The 15,253-nt window shown below is 52.3% G+C and overlaps 1 protein-coding gene across 1 annotated transcript in view; it reads left to right on the top strand.

Annotated features, from left to right (window-relative positions):
- The window catches only part of CACNA1S (calcium voltage-gated channel subunit alpha1 S), a 41,075-nt gene extending 30,119 nt beyond the window's left edge, over positions 1 to 10,956 (top strand). Inside the window, exons 30-44 of the mRNA XM_088534484.1 lie at positions 490 to 618; positions 1,250 to 1,315; positions 1,515 to 1,606; positions 2,078 to 2,237; positions 2,817 to 2,944; positions 3,395 to 3,491; positions 4,567 to 4,669; positions 5,800 to 5,901; positions 6,007 to 6,131; positions 7,195 to 7,323; positions 8,075 to 8,274; positions 8,840 to 8,916; positions 9,371 to 9,480; positions 10,321 to 10,437; positions 10,696 to 10,956. Of these exons, the coding sequence (XP_088390610.1) occupies positions 490 to 618; positions 1,250 to 1,315; positions 1,515 to 1,606; positions 2,078 to 2,237; positions 2,817 to 2,944; positions 3,395 to 3,491; positions 4,567 to 4,669; positions 5,800 to 5,901; positions 6,007 to 6,131; positions 7,195 to 7,323; positions 8,075 to 8,274; positions 8,840 to 8,916; positions 9,371 to 9,480; positions 10,321 to 10,437; positions 10,696 to 10,956 (1,896 nt within the window). The remainder of the gene's footprint in view (positions 1 to 489; positions 619 to 1,249; positions 1,316 to 1,514; positions 1,607 to 2,077; positions 2,238 to 2,816; positions 2,945 to 3,394; positions 3,492 to 4,566; positions 4,670 to 5,799; positions 5,902 to 6,006; positions 6,132 to 7,194; positions 7,324 to 8,074; positions 8,275 to 8,839; positions 8,917 to 9,370; positions 9,481 to 10,320; positions 10,438 to 10,695) is intronic.
- The last annotated feature ends 4,297 nt before the right edge of the window (positions 10,957 to 15,253 follow it).

Genomic DNA, 15,253 nt, shown 5'->3' with positions numbered 1-15,253 from the left:
CCTGTTCTAGAACTAACGACAGTAGAAGGCCCTGAAACTCACAGCTGGGGTAGGAAAGTCCAAAATGGTTCCTAGTGCACAAGAGTCAGGAAGGACCCTAATCTTTGGGTGGCCCTTTTTGGCATGCGGTGAACTGCACAGCTCTTCCTAACCTGCATTGCATCATGTTTTTCTCCCTGAAATGTCCTATTCTCCTAACTAATGGGATATCTCTAACACATATAAATAGCTGGCCCCTATGCAGTCTAAGGAGGGCTGAAATGTGAGACAGCAGGTCTGGGGAGATGAACTTATGTGGAGGCTGCAGGGAAAATGCCAGCACATCGCCGTCATTGTTCGGTCCTCCATACAGGCGAGGGTCTTGGGGAGCATAAGTTGTTCCTGGAGGAGGGATCTTGTTGCCCTTCTGTCCCCAGGGCCTGCTCCCACCCTTATCTGCCTGGAGGCATCAGCGCCCACTGCCCTCCAAGTGTTATGGTCTGCCTGCAGGACCCTGATGACAACTCCCGTGTCTCCATCACTTTCTTCCGGCTTTTCCGGGTGATGCGGTTGGTGAAGCTGCTGAGCCGGGGAGAAGGTGTCAGGACCCTCCTGTGGACCTTCATCAAGTCATTCCAGGTGTGTACAGGGCAGTCCTCTCCTCTCAGACATGCACATGCCATGGGCTGGCAGCAGTTTTTGGTTCTAAGGCTAATTGGCCTCTTGATCTCTCTAGACAGAGGAGGAAAGCTCCTTTGGTCACAGACTGCTGGCTTCAAATTGGAGTAGGGCTTGTGCACCACGTACACCACCATCGTCCACCTGATTGGGAATGTCTGGATGTGTTTCCCCTGGCTGCTTTCAGGGCATGAGACATCTCTGGTTGTCTCCTAATGACTGATCAAATAGGAAATGCCCTGAACCCAGCAAGGCTGGGGCATTGCATCAAGCGGGCAAATTAGGGACACCCTGCAGCGTTTTGGCACACCAGTGCCTGAGTCATGACAGCTCCCTCAGCCCCAAGCGTTTCCCAAGCCTGCTCAGCCTTCATCCCAGCTGCACAACTCAGTGTTCCCTTGGGGTTTGGCATCAACCTTTCGTACATGAGAACCAGAGAATGGGGCTGGTTAGAAGAACAGGCAGAAAGTAAACTTCAATCCCTCTTCCTATGTGCCTGCCCCAAGCAGCACCTCCAGACCCAATATGATGTCCTCAGATTGCTTTGATACGGGACATTTTTTTCACATAACACGTGGTCTTTTTGTCACAGGCTTTGCCCTATGTTGCCCTGTTGATTGTGATGCTGTTCTTCATCTATGCTGTGATTGGAATGCAGGTAAGGAGAGGGGCAGGGCTGAGATCTAGTTTTTACAGCCACACTGAGCGTGGTAGCATCCATAGAGGTGGATGGGGGGAGGAGGGGGAGAGGGAGACTGAGAAACCAACTACTCTACCAGATACTCCCTGGGACTTTGCTGTCATGAGGACAGGGAATACCTGGTGAAGGGTGCTGCAGACCTGACTGTGATTTTCAGATGTTTGGGAAGATTGCCATGGTGGATGGTACCCAAATCAACCGGAACAACAACTTTCAAACCTTCCCACAAGCTGTGTTACTGCTATTCAGGTTGGTCTTTTCTTGTCAAGCAGATAACCCTGGAAGAGTGCTAGTCTCAAACTCCCGTGGTTACTCACCAGACTGAAGACGGCCAGTATTTCCATAGCTCATTTTTTTCCCCTGCCATAAAATTGTCATGTAGCAATGGAAGCATTTCATGAATGGCTGTTGCTTTGCCTAGTATGGCTGAGAGGAGGGAGAAAGAGAGGTGCTTTAAATTTTGTATTTAGAATGTTTCCTTCCCAAATTGGATTTTAAATTGTGAAATTTCAAGGGGAAGCAAGAGCTCATTCCCTAACAGATCACTTCAGAGCTTTCAATAGTAGATAATACCCAATGCCCCAAGCTGGAGGTGAACCCAGGGACCCTGGCTGTTTCTTTCCCAGAGTTTCCCTGTGCCCTGGCTTGCTGCAGTCCTCACTGCAAGTCCAGTGCACATCCCGCACAGGGCAGAGATGACCTGGCATCCCCTCTCCTCAGGTGTGCGACGGGGGAGGCCTGGCAGGAGATCCTGCTGGCCTGCAGCTATGGGAAGCTGTGTGATCCCGAGTCAGACTTTGCTGAGGGCGAGGAGTACACCTGCGGCACAAACTTTGCCTACTTCTATTTCATCAGCTTCTACATGCTCTGCGCCTTCCTGGTACACCTTTCTCCGTCCGGGTCCCATGTCATCGTCAGGGACAGGTCCCATGCTCAACCTGGGACACCCCTCCACACCCCACTCCCAGTCCCAGGCAGCTCCTGGGTGTTCAGGTCTCCTGGGTGTCTCACCGAATTGGCCCCACTGCACCCTCTTCCCTTAGCCTAGGGGACCTAGCACCCACATGCCCGTGTGGCCCAAGAACTTCAGGAAGATCCTTTCAACAGCCCTCCAGTGTGCTGCTGACCTTGTATTTAGTGTCTGATGTGAGGGTGTCTCTGTGAGGGTGGAGAGGGAAGAGCTGCCCTGTGCCTACTGCAGCCAGGGCTAGGGCAGAAGACCCTTCTGTGCATGGGATAATCCACAGCATCCACAGGCTCCAGGAGGGCCCCAACCCCCTTCTCATCCCTGAGGTGACCCTTGTCTGCCTTCACTTTCCCATTGCCCTGTCCAGGACTTGTGGCCAGTGCTATACTGCTCTGTGCTCTGAATCACAAGGGGTTATGCTCCTCTACGCAGGGACGCTCTGCATGCCCAGCCCTGACCTGGTGTCCCTCACACCTACTTGTCTGCACTTAGATCATTAATCTCTTTGTGGCCGTCATCATGGACAACTTTGACTACCTCACACGTGACTGGTCCATCCTTGGGCCCCATCATCTGGATGAGTTCAAAAGGATCTGGGCTGAGTATGACCCTGAGGCCAAGTAAGTGATTCTGAGTGGCATGGAGTGAGTGGCAATGAGGGCAATGAGGCCCCACAGTCTGTGGGGCCAATGTTAGAGAGACCAAGGATGAGCTGCTAACCTCTGCTGCCGTCCCTGAGAAAGCTTCCACTAACTGTGTCTGTGCCTGAGTTAGGTCCCAGCCTGTGAGAAATGAATGCAGACTGTCAGCTCGTTCAGTGTGTCCCAGGGCAGGTGTTAACCATCATCATGTTCGGGATTATGAGACTCCCGCTGTGCAGCAGGGATTTATCTGCTTTCCAGTGCCGTAGGGGAACAGTTGCTCCTCCCAAAAAGTACAGGAAAGTGGAGGAATTTGCTCACCTAAGAAGCGTGGGGCAGGCCAAGGGATCAACCCAACCCTTCACACAGCACTGTGCCCCACAGTGTTCTTCCATCTACACAGTTCATGCAGTTTGTTGCCTCCCACAGGGGCAGGATCAAACATCTTGATGTGGTGACTCTGCTGAGACGTATCCAGCCTCCCCTGGGCTTTGGAAAGTTCTGCCCACATCGTGTGGCTTGTAAGGTAACAGTCAAGGGGATGGTTTTGTTAGTGGGCATGAAGGCACCTCTCCTGGGCTGTTTTTGCATCCGTATACCCCCTGCCTTGCCTCAGCAGAAGGGCTAAAATCAGGAATGCAATCAGATTTTCAGTGTCATAAGTTATGCTTATGCTGTGGTTTCTGGTGTTTAATGGAGAGGAGCAAGCAGAGTTGCTTTAACTTGGCTACAGTTGGTGCCTTTCAGGATCCTGAAGTGAAGCACTTGCCTGTGCTCACCCCAGCACCATGGAAGATCACTCTGTAGCCTGGTCTCTGACCCTGAGGCCTCAGTGCAGAGGAATTTCTGAGCCACAGAGAAGCCCTCCAGATCCCATGTGGGGCAAGAGAGCAATGATGGGCCTGATTAACCTGGTATATCACTTGGGCCAGAGAGGGTTGTATCTAGGAGCCAGGAGCACTGAGAAAGGTTGAGAATCCTGCTCTGCAGGCTTGAGTATCTTTTTCCCAGGTTGACTCATACCGCACAAAGCCAGGGTCTGTTTGAATCTCATATGAGAAACATGTTCAGCAGGACAGACCTCAGGGTAGCTTCACTGGTGTGAACCCCTGTAGGTCTTGGACAAACTTGTTAGGAGGTTTGATCTCTAAATCACATCAACCTGGTGCAATTCTTCAAGGATGGAGAGTAACCTAGAGCAACTGTCTTGCCCTGAAAGCAATGCCTTCTACTCTCCTTCCAACTCATTTTGTGGCACTAAAGGTGCCACAAAATAAACACATTTTTTTTCCATGATTCTAATCTAAGCCTCCTCCAGCTCAGTGTGGTTTAGCTGACTAGGATGTGTGGTCTCCCTCTCTCTGGCCTGCATTCTGCCAAGCAATTGTGCAGAGTCCAGCTGGGCTGACTGTATTAGCCATAGCTGGGAGGGCTCCTTGGCTAATAGCCCAAAGTGAGACGTGTCACTCGGTGTGGAGTCTCTCTCCCTCACTCAGGTGAGGGGCTGTAGCTGCCCTCCTGCCAAGACAGACAGTGTGTCTGCATGGAGGTGCCAGCCTGCTCCCGTCATGTAGGGACATGGTTGCTGATTTGTCACGCAGCGGCTGGTGTGCATGAACATGCCCCTGAACAGCGATGGCACTGTCACCTTCAACGCAACCCTCTTTGCACTGGTGAGGACAGCCCTCAAGATCAAGACAGAAGGTGAGGGATGCTTTTCTCTGTCTCTGTTGCTTGGTCAGGATATTAGGGGGACCTTCTTCCTGTAATGCTAATCACACCTTTTCTGCCAAAAACCACAGGGCTTCTTCCCTGTTGGATTAGACTCTACTGCAAAATTCCACCACCCTCAGTTTCATAACATCATTTCCCTGGATCAGGAACAATGGGCACATGCATGGGGCTGTTCAGGACAAGCCTGGAGGATGTTTTAAAATCGTACATTTGTTGCATCCCTCCAAAACAAACAAGTACCACTTCAGCTAGATAACGTCAGACTGGACAGCCCAGGAGCAGTTCTGACCCACTTCCCACCCCAGACATGATACACAGCTGGCAGGCTCCATTCCCACACTGCTAGGTGTAGTCTGCTCATCCTTCACACCCACTAGACTACTGCCTACTCCGGATTTGCATTTCCCTGTGTATCAATCTATTTGCATCTCCCTGTGTATCTCATAGTGGGGTGGAAGCGGCTAGAGAGATCCCCTTTGCTTGGGAAGAATTGCTCTCATCCCCTTCCTTGCCAACAGTGGAGTTTACAAAGCCCTGCTTTGGGAATGCACCAGACTTGTTTTCATGGTTCTGAGATCGACAGCGATGACACAAGAGCAGGGCTGGGGCAGCCGGACATGAGGCTGAGTAGTTGGGGTCCATCTGGGTCTGCTGGATGGACCCATCAGACTTTCCCCTTTGCTGGGTTGGGAAAGGGCATTGGAAAACAGCTCTCAGCAAAATGCAAACAGCACTGGGAGGAGCACAGGAAATTTCAGAGCAACAGCTCTGGGACAGCCTGCGATTGCAGGCTAACAGAAATGATGAGGCCAAGGAGAGCACTTAAGAGGAGGTAGAGATCTGTTGTTGACCACCAGACAGAGCAGAGAGAAGCTGGCAATAATGCTCCACCCACCTGCTGTTTGCTAGGACCCACCCTGTAGTTAAGGACTTTTCAAATCAAAAATCCCTTCTTAGAAAGCTAATTTTTGCTGGGCAGAGAGTCTGGGGGGGAGCCATCACACCCTGCATGAGCCTGGACAAGCTTTTACAGGCTTTGGCATTGTTCATGTCCATGATTTCCTGGGGAAAACTACTCCATCTCTTCCATTTCCTCACAGGTAACTTTGAGCAGGCCAATGAAGAACTCAGAACCATTATCAAGAAAATCTGGAAGCGAACAAGTATGAAGCTTTTGGACCAGGTCATCCCACCTATTGGAGGTGTGTTTTCTGGTGGTACTTCCCAAAGGGGCTGATCCCCTTTTTGGGGTCTTGGCTCTTCCAGACTCTTCAGACCTGTTATCAGGTTGGCTTTCTCCCCTCCAGATGACGAGGTGACAGTGGGTAAATTCTATGCCACATTCCTCATCCAAGAGCATTTCAGGAAGTTCATGAAGCGCCAGGAGGAGTATTACGGTTACCGGCACAAGAAGAATCCTGTGGAGATCCAGGTTGAGAATTCTGGAGTGATGGTGGAGGGGGTGACCCATCCTGGGAGCAAATGGTGTCTGGGGCTGTACAGGGCATGGTGGAGAGTTCTGCAAATAGGCAAAATGGCTTTTGCCAGCTCAGGAGAGTCCGCAATGACATAGAGAGACAGGGCAGAGATGAGGCAAAGCGTCTTTGTCCATTAGACTCTGAAAATGAGATGGTCAACTCAAGCAATGCTGAACTTTTCATGAGTGCTCCTCCAGGTTAAGCTGACCTTAGTCCCCAGAGAGCAGACGAGTTCGGAAGCAGATGAGTTTTTTGGCTTCTCTGCTGACTTCTGCCATAGAGAAGACTATGATGTCTCATGACGTGGTTGTAAGACCTGCAAACACTTACGTCAGACCAGTGCTTAGCCTGAATTGTGCTTATCCTTTTCCTTCTCACTAACTCTTCTTCAATCTGAGATCCTTTTCCATTTCCTCACCTTGACAGGGATACTGACAACATTAGTAGGAGAGAGTTGGTATGCATGGTTTTGGACAAGAACTGCTGCACAGTCAGAGAAACCTGCACAGGCAACCCTGAAGGATGCTGTTAGGGTGGAATGGGAAAGGAAAATATTATATGTTCAGGCCAAAGCTACAGAGATGTCCCCAGACTCTGCTGACCTACCTATAAGGAGGAAATCACATGTAGTAATAAAGGATGTGGTCCAAAGACTGCAGAGTGGGCAAATAAGCCAGAACGCCAGCCCAGATACTCTCAGAGTAGGGACAAAGACATAGCTGCTCTTGGGCATCATCATCACGACCTTTCTTCAGGCTGTCCTTAGCAAACCCCTTAGTGGAGCTGCACTGGAGCTGCACTAAGCTCCACTTCTGGAGCTTTGCACAAAAGCTGCTTTACCAACTACAGAGTCCAGTGCAAGGCAGTGCCTGGCCTATCCCTAGCAAGGGATCTGTCATGGCAGCATGGTTTGGGAATCAAGAGAATGGGGTTCATTGTGTATCCTTCTCCAAAGCCCAAAGAGAGAAGGGTTGTGGGGTCAGGCCATATCCAACCATGTCTCCTTGTCCCTACCAGGCTGGGCTCAGGAGCATTGAAGAAGAAGCTGCCCCTGAAATCCATCGGGCCATCTCTGGGGACCTGACAGCTGAGGAGGAGCTAGAGCGAGCGATGGTTGAGGCTGCCATGGAAGAAGGGATATACAGGGTGAGCAGAGCCTTCAGGACATCTCAGATGCCCAAGAGGGCTGAAGGATACTTAATCCTGGTCATCCCCCATTTCCATGTGTTGGTGGTCCACCAGTGGGTCAGTGAGACTACCAGTAAGTGGAACATAGTCCATGTGGGTGAACCTGATCATAAAAGACAGCATGATCCACCATGACTGGATCGGTGCTTCCTTCCCCTACCTAGGCATCAGGATGCTTTGGTTTAATCATTGTATTACTCCACCAGACAATCAGCTCCCTGCCTCTGTAAAAATCGTTCTGCTTATGTCTGGCATGAATATGCTGGATGCTGACCCATAGCTGAGATAGGATAGTTCAGGCGTCACCACTACCACAATGGAGACGGATTCCCTACCTATTTCTGAAAAGTCTGTGAGACAGCTTGAGCCACTGTGGTGTCATGGGCTCTTTGCATGTTCAAGGGTCCCACAGGTCCCTCAGAGATGGCTGAATTTGCCATCACATGCTGGAGGCTCTCCTCCCAACACTGCTGCTGTGATACAGGGTTTATCATTCGCATCTCAGTGCCTCACTATCTCCACCTGAACAGAGAGGTTCTTGACACCATGCAATGCACAAGACCCTGGCAGAGAGGTTATCAAAGAGAATGGGCATCCAGGTGTTTTTTTTTTTTTCATTTTCCATGAGAATGGCCTCATTCCTCACCCCAGAGCAGCCCAGAGTTCCATGCTTGCTCTTATATGTTGCTCTGCTCTTTGTCCATTGCAGAGGACAGGTGGCCTGTTTGGCCAGGTTGACACCTTCCTGGAGCCGAGCAGCCCCCTGCAGCCCCATATGGCCAGTCAGAGACCCCTGCAGTTCACTGAGGTTGGCAGTGAAGACCTCGACTCCCCTGTCTTTCTTGACGACTTCCCCCATGAAGGCAACACTAATGTCAACAATGCCAACAACAACAACTCACTGGAAGGGTAAGGGTTGGTGAGCCTCATTTGAGCATGGTGAGCAAGATGCTGTGCCCCATTCTGCTCACAGTGAGGCTGTGCCAGTGGTGTGTTGGTCTTGCCCAGGTAAGATCTAGAGAAGTGACTGATTCCAGCAATGAGGCAAGTTTGACCCTGGAGGAAGTAATTGAAAGCTGGACACTAGCATGGAGGTGACTCCATGGACACGAGCCCTTTGTGAAGAAATTCAGCTCTCAGAGCATAAAGTAGGGTCCAGACAAGTAGGTAGTGAAGGCCTCCAGTCCCGGCTTCATCCTGGGACTCACAGAGACATCCCCACGACTCAGATGTCTTCACACATCTCTGTGCGCCTCCTCTAAGTGCCCTTCCCTTCCTTTGTCTTTTTTCCTTCATCTTGGTGGCATTAGGATCTAGGTAGACAACAGACCTCCACGTAATTTTTCGTACTTCTTGCTCTACCATGTTCATCCAATCCAGGCACTCCTCCTGGTCTACCCCCGATCAGTGTCCCCTTGGGTTGAAAAGGGAGGGCTGCATTCCTCAGTTTGATCCAGTTCCCTGTCCCTGCCAGGATCATGCATGAGGATGAATTGCTTGGACAGAAGATACCGACAGCACCCAGGCAGCATTGCCTGTCTCCATCATTGAGTGAGTCTCAGCGTTGCTCATATCCTGGAGAAGTTTTGCCCCAGTTCCTAGGGGTCAGGGCACCAGGAAGGGACTGGCTCCTCAGCAAACAGGAGAAAGACATAGAGCCCCCAAGAGTTTGCAGATAAAAATCCTCACTTCTCCCTCGCATTTCTGCTCTTGAGAATGATAGAACATGGAGCCAGGTGCCTCAGGTTGTGGGAGGACTGCTGACCCCGAGCCAATAAAGCCACAGGGCCGTGCTCATTTCCACAGGCAGGGATGTTACTTTGCCTTTGCCCTGTGTGAGCAGCAAGCATGGGGAATGGGCAGGAGGGGGCCTTGCTCTATCCCATTACTCCTAAACCTCCTCTTTCCCCTGGTCTAGTTAAGCCTTTCCCAGGTGATAACCTCTGGGGTGGCAGTGGGATCCTTGCTCTTGCTCCCACCTAACACCCCCGTTTCCCTCCCCTAGGGCATAACCTCAGCTTCCCCATGGAGAGGCTGCAGAAGAGGCTGAGCAGGAGGCGAGTGGCCACTTTGGGGAGCTGCCCATCATCAGGGCTGCACGTTCCACCCCAGGAGGTAAAGGGGACAACGTGCTTCCAGCGGCAGCACTGTGGGGAATGTGGGCTGAACCTTCCTACCTTCCTGGGAAAGGCCAACACTGCCCTAGGCACCCAGTCCCTGGCACTCCCCAGCCAAGATCACAGCTTAAGTGGAACTTGTAATCAGCTCTGGGAATGAGCCAGGCCTCCTGCCTCAGTTACTGCAATGGGTTCAGGGCACTCATCCAAGCCGGAGGAGCCGACAACTCTCTTTTTCCCAGTAGCAACTCTCTGTTCTGGAGCCAGGGCAGGAAGAAGTGGTGGTCAGGGCTGCTCCTGCACTGCTCTAGCTAAAGTCTCACAGCGTCGCCTTGGCTCCCAGCCCCTTTTGTAGGGGTGACACCCCGAGGGAAAGGCGTGTTTACATGCCCTCAATCTACCCTGAAACTTCCCAACAAGCAAGTTCATTGAAATATCCCCAAGACCCTGCCAGTGGATGTGAGGCGGCTGAGTCATGTCCCTGCCCTCGGTTACACACTGAGGGTGGCCAGGCCCTTGCTCCAGGCAGGGAGTCCCTCCCCAGCGCTCATCCCTCTTGGCTGGAGGGTAGAACTCTGGTGTCCCCTCCACATTACCACTCCTCATCCCGGGGCTCCAAGCAGATTTCCTGCCTCAGTGCTTAAGCAGACTGGTGGGTCTGGGTTGCTGCCCCGCTCCCTCTGCCTCCATGACTCTGGTTGTTCCATTGCTGGGCAGAGCTCCAGGAGAATATGTCCAGGCTGGGGAAACGGTACCTGCTGTCTCCATATTAACAAGGTAGGGCTTTTACTTGAGTATTGCCCAAGCCCAGGGTGCACCTTTTGCTCCTCTCACCCAGCTGCCTGGGGAGGATGGCTCTGCGGAGAGGGCGATGTCCAGCTCACGGTGCCAGCAGGCTGAAAGCAGTGACATAAATGCAACTTCCACCCCAGCAATCACCTTCCTCATCAAGGAGGTAAGGCAGGGAAGGAGTCTGGTAGAGGGTGAGGAAGGGCTGCCAGGGAATGGAAGGGGAGGAGGGGGGTGGTGAGGGGCTGCTCCACCAAGGAGAGGTCTGGAGGGCAAAGCACCATGGGCTTGAACAGCACTTACATGCCAGCACAGCGGGGAGAAAAGCAAAGGCAGAGGGAATGGGCTGCCTGCAAGATGGGGCACTTTGCTACAGCTTGAGCACGCTATCAACTGTGACTGCATCCTTCTCTGCATGCTCCAGGCGCTGATCTCCGGAGGCCTTGCATCTCTGGCCTGTGACCCATCCTTCCTAGAAGTGACCAGAGATGAGATGGCAGCCAGCAGCCAGCTGCAGATGACAGAACTGGAGAAGGCAGCTGTGGAGCTGCTAAAGCAAAGAGAAAACCTTCAAGGCGTAGAAACCTGCTCTGCCCAACAGGACACCTTGACCGCGTCATCACCCACCGCTCAAGGGCTCAGCACAGCCACCTCCCAGGACACCGTCTCCATCACTTGCCTGTGAACTTCCAATGCTGCCCAGTGTGCACTGACCTCTTTCTGGTGCTTGCATGGGGGCTACTGGAGAAACGTCATGCTTCTATCCCTCTCTACCCTTAGAGCCACCCCTCTGTGCTTGGGCTCTGTCCCAGGGCAAGAGAAGGTCAGTTCTCTGCCCAGCAAAGGAAGGATATTTGGACCAGGTCTCCAGGATATTGGTAGCAAGACAGGACAAAGCTGAGTCAGCAAGGTCTTGCAAAAGCTAAATGGGTCATTAAAGTCTTCCTGCTGTGTGACCATATGGATCACCCTGTTCCCTCCTTTCTCTGCCGCCCTGGCCAGAGAGCCAGTGCCAGTTCACCCCAACCTGGGGAGGGAACTTGAAATGAGAGATCTTATTTAAGAAGATCTGGCAATGACTCGCATGACAGCTTCCACCCACAGGGTGCCGTCAGAGATCTGCCCCTGATCTGAGGAACGCACACCCTAACCAGCCATTTTGGGAATGTGAAGCTTTGGGAGGCCCTTGGCATCCCAGGAGCCGGCACCCAGCAGCTGGACCTAGAGCCCTTAGGTCTGTGGTGGAGTCTATTTCTCTTGCTTATGGCTGAGTGTTTCCTGTGGGGAGCTGAATGAACATTGTCAGAGGAATATGACTTTGGGGTAGATACTGAATAATGATTTATTTCTCTTCAGGAACAGGTCCGTCTAGGTTAGTGCTGCAGATTTCAGTGTTCCAGAAGGGATCTCGCTGAGACTTTCTCTTTGTCGCGATCTTGCTCCAAAGGGCCTCCAGCCCAACCTAGCTGAATAATACAGGGCTTTTTTGCTAATATGTATTAAAATGCAGAGAACTGATGAGTCCCAGGGGAGGTATTGAATCAATAGAGCTTGTCTGTTCTCCAGCAGGGCATTTATTTGTTAACTTAATAAAAGAGAAATGGCTGTTGTAGAATTCCAGCTGCAGCCCGAGTCCTGCAAAGTCAGCCTTGTATATGGGGCATGCAGAGCAGACATCATTTCCCTGAGGGCATTCAGGCCATCAACAGGGATAGTGGTGGGGGTAGCCCTGGCACCTCTTTCTCCTGCTTCACTGCCATGGGACAGGACATATGCACACCACACATACACCAACACCTTAACCCATTCATGGAAGACGGGGGTAGGGGGTAGTTGCTAAGGTGTACCTGGAATCTGGCATCTTGAGGGAGCATCAAGGACTCATTTCATTAGAAGTGGAAGGTGATGGTTTTCCAGTCCCGTTAGTGAAGAAATGGTACAGGACATATGTGCCACTTTCCTAGGTCAGAGGGGTAGGTAGGTGCTCCAAATAGGGAGGATAATACAAATGTGCCTGATCATTTTTGGTGCCTCTCTGTCCTCTCCCTAGTGTCTGTGGCTGCATGGAGAGCTAATCTGCTCAAAACTAGTGTTTGTGGGGATTCTCTGTGGATATGGTTCCCAGCGGAATCAGGGGACTGATCCGGCTAGTGAGAGAGGCTGGCACAAGGGTGAGGGGCAGAAATGCCTTGCAAGCATCTTCATGGCAAGGTCAATGCTCCTCTTTGCCCATGGCTTCATTGGGAAAGGGTCCACAACATCCTGTCTCCCCCTGATCACAGCAGGATGCTGCTGTCCAACACCAGCCGTACAGGATGGATCCACCTTTAGAAGGTGGCCCCTGGCAGCTCGAAGGTGGGAGGACCATGAGCTCCTCCCTGCCCTAGATGCTGCTTTCAAACAGGCCCCAAAAGACCAAGGAAGAGAGAAATGAGTCCCTGTTTGCCGGGCACCTCAGAAAGGGAGGGAGCACTGGGACACAGAGGGGCAGAGACACGGCTGCTGTGAGGAGAACACTGGCCAGACCCCAAAGCAAAGGGCAGGAGGGTGCAGTGCTAGACATGGCGCTGGGCTCAGCGCTGCCTCTGTTAGATTTTGACCATGAAAGCTGGAATATCTTGGTGTCGCAGAGCAGATGAGCAACTTCAACCGGGAAACAGACTGGATTCCTCTGATCAACACGTGGGAAAGGGATGGACTTCAAAGTGCCCCTTCCTCTGAGAGTGCTCCCTGCTCTGTCGCCTGCTCTGAATGGTTATGTTGGAGAGAAGGAAGAGGAGAGAACTGCTGAGAAAACAGACATAACCTGAGCTGTCCAGGCTGACCACCACTGCCCTAGACCTGCTCCAGTAGCAGCCCTAGAGGTGGCCATTTCAGGGGGTGCCTGTGTTGCCTCCATCATCTTCTCATTGCTGCTGGTCTCCTAACCAGACAAAGAGCTGCACGGTCCTGGTCTCTCTCCCATCACTTGTGACATCCAGTATGTCAGCACCTCCCTAGCGCAGGCAGTCTTCATTGGGACCATGGTGGTGGCAAGTTTGGTCCTGGGATGATGCTGGGCTGCAATTAACCTCTCTGCAAGGACAGATGTTTCCCTTGAGGGTGCCAGTTAGCACTGGTGTGACAGAAGTCAATGCTGGAATGGTCTTAGAAAAGCAGCACTGGGTGAAGCGGCTGCAGGGCCAAACACAGAACTCTTCCCTCTGAAACAGCTCAACATTGGAGGGACATGACAACAGGGGTGCAAAAGGGGCTGCTCTGATCTATTTCCAAAACCAAATCCAAATCCCTTCCCCATCTTGCAGCTGAACAACCAACCACTGCCACCACGAGTGCATAAAGCCAGATGCAGCTGCACTCTTGCCTACATATAGCTCTGAGGTTGTCCCTTGTTTCCCCAGCTTGTATTTAAGAAACACAGCAACTTCTTTGGGGGAAGGGGAATAGAAGGCGTCCATGGGAATGCTAGAGGTAGCATCCATTGGTATTGCCCCCTTCATCCTCCTTCTGAGGCTGGAGGGAGGAGCAGAGGGGGAGGACAGGGAGTGCAATATGGTAAGATGGTACTTTGATCCCTCCAATTCCTGCTCATTCCCGGGGTTCCAGATGTTGGGTGGTGTTTTACTGATGTTGGTGGCATTGGCTGGCACAGAACATGTGTTGCTTCTCCATCTTAGCTGCAGCCCGGGCATCCAGCAAGAAGTAGGTGGTTTCAGGCCCCGTGGCTCTGCCTGGGGAGGGGGAGAGGACAGCTACCCTGCTCTGAGACGTACCCAAAAGAGCACGGTGATCTGGACGGGATCTGATCCAACTAGCCCAAGCAGGACCAGGAAGGAGAGTCCCAGACCTCAGAGGAGGCAGGTAGGAGGGAGGGATGTGGTTGAGATTTACCCCTCTCCATTGCCCACAAAGGGGCCTCTGGTGGGTGGTGGCCATAAGGAGTGAGCCCAGGCCCTGGTGCTGCCTCACTGAGTCTACCACATTTCCAACTTCTCTGAGACATAAAGTCATGAGGTTCCCCCGGGCCAGGATGAGTGTGAGTCTAATGTGGCTCCATGCACAGCCCCGTGGAGACCTCTCCGCTCTCGGGACTGCCCAGCTCCAACCACGCTGCAGGAAGAGCATCTTGGCCATCCCCTCATTTCCGTGCACCAGCAGCCCCACACGGTAGCAGAGGGCAGCCGGGCTCCGTCCTAGAAGAAGCTGCTCGGTAGCAACACGTTTTTAGGAGCAGACCGGGAGCTTTGCAAGATAAAAGCTCTTGCGAAATGAAAGCCAGAAACTCGGCTGTGGCCGTGTGGTCTGGCCCAGCTGCTCCGCCACTGCTGCCGAGCGGAGGGGCCAGCAGGCGGCAAACGGGCACCACGGAGCGGCTGGGCAGGGCTCAGTGTGTGTGTGTGTGTATGTGCATATATGTGTGTGTGTGGTTGTGTGTGTGCGCCTGTGTGTGCACACGCATGTGTGTGTGTGTGCATATGTGTGTGTGCATCTGTGTGTGCACATGCATGTATGTCTGTGTGTGCATGTGCTTGTGTGCACACGCACATGCTTGTGTGTGTGCATGCATGCGTGTGTTTGCACAAACATCTATGTGTGACTGTCAAATCCGTGCGACAAGTGTGCGAGTATGAGTGTGTGTATGCATGTGAACATGTGAGTGGGTGTGGGAGTGTGAGCATATATGCATGTGTGTGCGTACATGGAGATGCACATGATAGAGGAGGGTGTGTGTGCCTGCATGGGTGCTTGTGCATGTGTGTGTGAGTACACACGTGCGGGGGGCGAATGTGCATCTGTGTGTGTGTGCATGTCACACACAACCTCTACATGCACTCGCAGACCCCCCTCCCACAGGCACACGCACAGATGCACACACACACACGTTCATGTGTGTGTAAATGTGTGGAAGAGCATGTGTACGTCTTCCTGCATGTGTGTGCACGCATGTCTATGCATGTGTGTATATGTAGAGGAGAGGATAC

Source organism: Tinamus guttatus, unplaced genomic scaffold, assembly GCF_059628265.1.
Source record: "Tinamus guttatus ecotype Peru unplaced genomic scaffold, ASM5962826v1 Tinamus_guttatus_pri_ptg000563l, whole genome shotgun sequence".
Lineage (NCBI taxonomy): Eukaryota > Metazoa > Chordata > Aves > Tinamiformes > Tinamidae > Tinamus > Tinamus guttatus.
This window is presented reverse-complemented; position numbering and strand designations above follow the sequence as displayed.